Below are 3,490 nucleotides of genomic sequence, written 5' to 3'. Positions count from 1 at the left end.
TGTCTGTCTGTGCATATGTACATGCACATGCAAGATGAAAGTGCACACATGAGCATAAATGTATAGATTTAACCCTAACCCTACTCAAGGAGTGTACGCGACTATTTATAATGGTTAAAGTCAAGGTGTTTTCATAATTCTGGCTAGTGTTACCATGGAGATAGTGGTGACCACCTTGTCAGTCAGGAATGGACTAATGAGGCCCTGTGCAGGGACGTTGAAGAGTGGGCTCTAATTAGAGCCCTGGACTCACCTGATTCCACAACTGCATGGAATCAGAAGTCATGGGATTTTCCCTGACCTTTTTAAACTTCTTGATTCTCTTTTTTCTCACATCCATGCTCAAATTCACGTGCAATCCATTTCCAGACAAATTATGGAGATACATTAATCACTTGAAATCCACACACATACAATCTGAAGAGCAGCCTCATTCCCTCACCACATCTGTGAGGCATCGATCCGTGCCATCGCTGGCCTCTACCCGTGACTTGCGAGCCTTCCTCTGGCCTCCCCCGTCCACCCAGGAGTTATGAATAACTGTCCCCCCGCTGGGAGCTGGGTCCACCTGCAGAAGGGACACAACCCTTTTCTTGACTCGAGTTTTCAGGGCACGGCGCAGCTTCTGCCTGGTGAAAGCGTAGAGCAGAGGATGAAAAATAGTGGTTCCATAAGCCATTGCCAAGAAGCAGAGGCGCAGCCGCACCAGGCTATCACTTGGACCCAGACACAGAATCAGAACATTGACTGCAGACAGAGGTGCCCAGCAGCCAATGAAGGTGGAAATGATTATTAGAGACATTTTGAGGACACGACGTTGACGTTCTCGACGGTCTCTGTGCCTGCGTACTGCCCGCCTCAAGGCAATTATTGCAGAAACTGATGCCTGGACACCCATCGAGGAAGCAGGCAGTGGTGAGGTGGCGTGGGTCTGGGTTGAGGCTGAAGCCGGAACCGGAGAAGCTGGGGTGGCTGGTGTCGTTGCGATGGGGGTGGTGGCAGCAGTGCTGACAGTAGTGACCGTTGCTCCACTGTCAGACATCCTTTGGGGCATGGAAGAGATGGCTGGGGGTGATGTTGGTGTCGGGGTGGGGGAGGGCATAAGAGGAGGATGGGTGAGGTTCTCATTCTGGTTCTGGTTGGAGGACACTACCTCTGTGGGCAGGCTAAGGTTCTTCCTCCTCTTGCTCCTGCAACGTATTCTGCAGGTGGAATCCTTGGGACGCGTACTCCTCATCACGTGGGAGCCGATACGAATATTGAGGGCTTGCAGTATCCTGGAGTAGGTGAATAACATGACAGCCACAGCAATGAAGAAACATGGCACTTGAAGTAACAAGTGGTAGTACATAGCCAGGCCTGTGTAGTATCCCTGCCCTCCAACGCACAGAAGCGTCCTGTTCTGCCATATTGGAGGTAGGTCTTGTGAAGAATGACTTGTGGGTGAAGATGAAGGCGAGAGGGAGGAAAAAAGGGGGCCCAGTCCAGTGGTAAGCTCAAAGTCACTGTTCTGCCCTTCCATTGTCACATCATCATTGTCCTCAGCCCTTGAAGAGAAGAAGTCCCCCTCAAGGAAGGGCAGGAAGAAGACAGCAAGAGAGACAACCCATACTGCTGCCAGGAGCAGCGCTGCTCGTTTGGGGGTCAGCAGGCGACTTGCTGGACGCACTGAGATATCGTACCGGTCCAAACTGATCACCAGCACATTCACTGCTGTTGCGACGCTGGTGAATGTGACGCACGCCTCGTGGAAGCAGCACAATGTGGCCAGGCTGCCGACTCCGCTTTCATTAGCAGGTAGCAGGATCACAGCCACAGTCAGTGGCAGGCAGAGAACGCAAACCAGTATGTCCAGCACATGCAGGTTGACTGTGACAAGGTTGCTGACGGAATCCACCAGGTTGGATTGAGCACAGTATAGCACAAGTACCGTCAGGTTGCTACTGAAGCCCAACACCAGCTCTAATATAAGCACAGTGGTCAAAGACACCTGCAAGCCAAAAGGGTAGGGTGTGCTCCAACCCTCCTCCACGCCTACCTCGCTCCCTCCATCCAGCAGGCTTACCCCCTGACCATCGCTGGTCTCTAGGAGGTCACGATAGCCTTTGGTCTCCATTGACACCACAGCAGTCCGTCACACATAGCAACAGCAGCCACCACGCCAGACCATGCTCTGTCTCTCTCTTTTTCCTTTGGCTCAAATGATGAGGATGATAAGCAGACCTCTGGTTGATTCTATAAAAAAAAAAGAAGAAGAAAGGAGGGAAGATCAAGCAGTTGTCTCACATTCACGCAAAGAGAACGCACAAGAAGGACAAGTTCATCTTGCCAGATTTCACAAATGAAGGGGTGATGAAATGATGTTTGCAGAAAATAGGAGTGGGGAGCAATACAAGTTTTATTTATGGATTACTTACAGATCATATTCTATGCTGATGAGGGTTAGTTTTTTGCTGCGACTGTGTAACCATGCTTCATGCACTCTATTTGTATTTAGCAAGATCTACCTGTGCTTGCTGTTCCGACTGACGACCCGCTATACGAGCACTATAAATATCTACACAAACCCAGCAAACGTCAACTCTTCCATTTGAAATGCTGCATCTTTTCTGTATAAACCTTCATTCTCTGTCAACCTCGGAGATGTGACATGGTCATTGTTCACCGGAAGACTGTCGGTGAATGCCAGTGTAGCAGGGACCCAAAAGACAGGCTTCTTCTTTCGGCTTGTCCCGTGAGGGGTCGCCACAGCAAATCAACCTTCTCCACTTCACCCTGTCCTTTGCATCGTCCTCCCCAACACCAGCCACTCTCATGTCCTCCCTCACTACGTCCATGTATCTCCTCCTGGGTCGTCCTCTAGCCCTGTTCCCTGGCAATTCCATCCTCAGCATCCTTCTACCGATATAGTCCCCGTCTCTCCTCTGGACATGTCCAAACCATCAAAGTCTGGTCTCTCTGACCTCGTCTCCAAAATGTCTGACCTTCACTGTCTCATTGTCTCATTTCTAATCCTATCCAACCTGGTCACTCCCAAGGAGAACCTCAGCATCTTCATCTCCTCCTCTTCTAGCTCCGCCTCCTGTCTTTTCCTCAGAGCCACTGTCTCTAAGCCGTCCATCATGGCTGTCCTTACCACTGTCTTGTAGACCTTTCCCTTCATCCTCGCTGACACTCTCCTATCACAGAGCACACCTGATACTTTCCTCCACCCGTTCCAGCCCGCCTGCACATGATTCTTTACCTCCTTTCCACATTCTCCATCACTCTGCACTGTTGACCCTAAAGGTACCTGAGGTCCTCCACCTTCTTTGCATCTCTTTCTTGTAAACTAAGGACCCAACCAACAGTGGCAGCAGTTAATAAAGATAAATGGATCTGTGTTTCACAGACGATGGCACTTCAATGTTCAGCGATGGACTAGTTTCCAGCTATTTTTTCCCTATAGAATCTTCACATCTTCTCTATTACATGCTCTGAGGCCCCCATG

General features: G+C 50.1%; 1 protein-coding gene across 1 annotated transcript; it reads right to left on the bottom strand.

Annotated features, from left to right (window-relative positions):
• Nucleotides 1-430: 430 nt before the first annotated feature.
• LOC137898623 (G-protein coupled receptor 22) lies at nt 431-2,116 on the bottom strand. Its single transcript, XM_068742667.1, has one exon. It carries the CDS (start codon nt 2,114-2,116, stop codon nt 431-433), a length of 1,686 nt encoding a protein of 561 aa, XP_068598768.1.
• Between the last annotated feature and the right edge of the window lie 1,374 nt (nt 2,117-3,490).

Source organism: Brachionichthys hirsutus, chromosome 8, assembly GCF_040956055.1.
Source record: "Brachionichthys hirsutus isolate HB-005 chromosome 8, CSIRO-AGI_Bhir_v1, whole genome shotgun sequence".
Lineage (NCBI taxonomy): Eukaryota > Metazoa > Chordata > Actinopteri > Lophiiformes > Brachionichthyidae > Brachionichthys > Brachionichthys hirsutus.
Note: the sequence above shows the minus strand (reverse complement) of the source record. Positions and strands in the feature narration are given on the sequence as shown.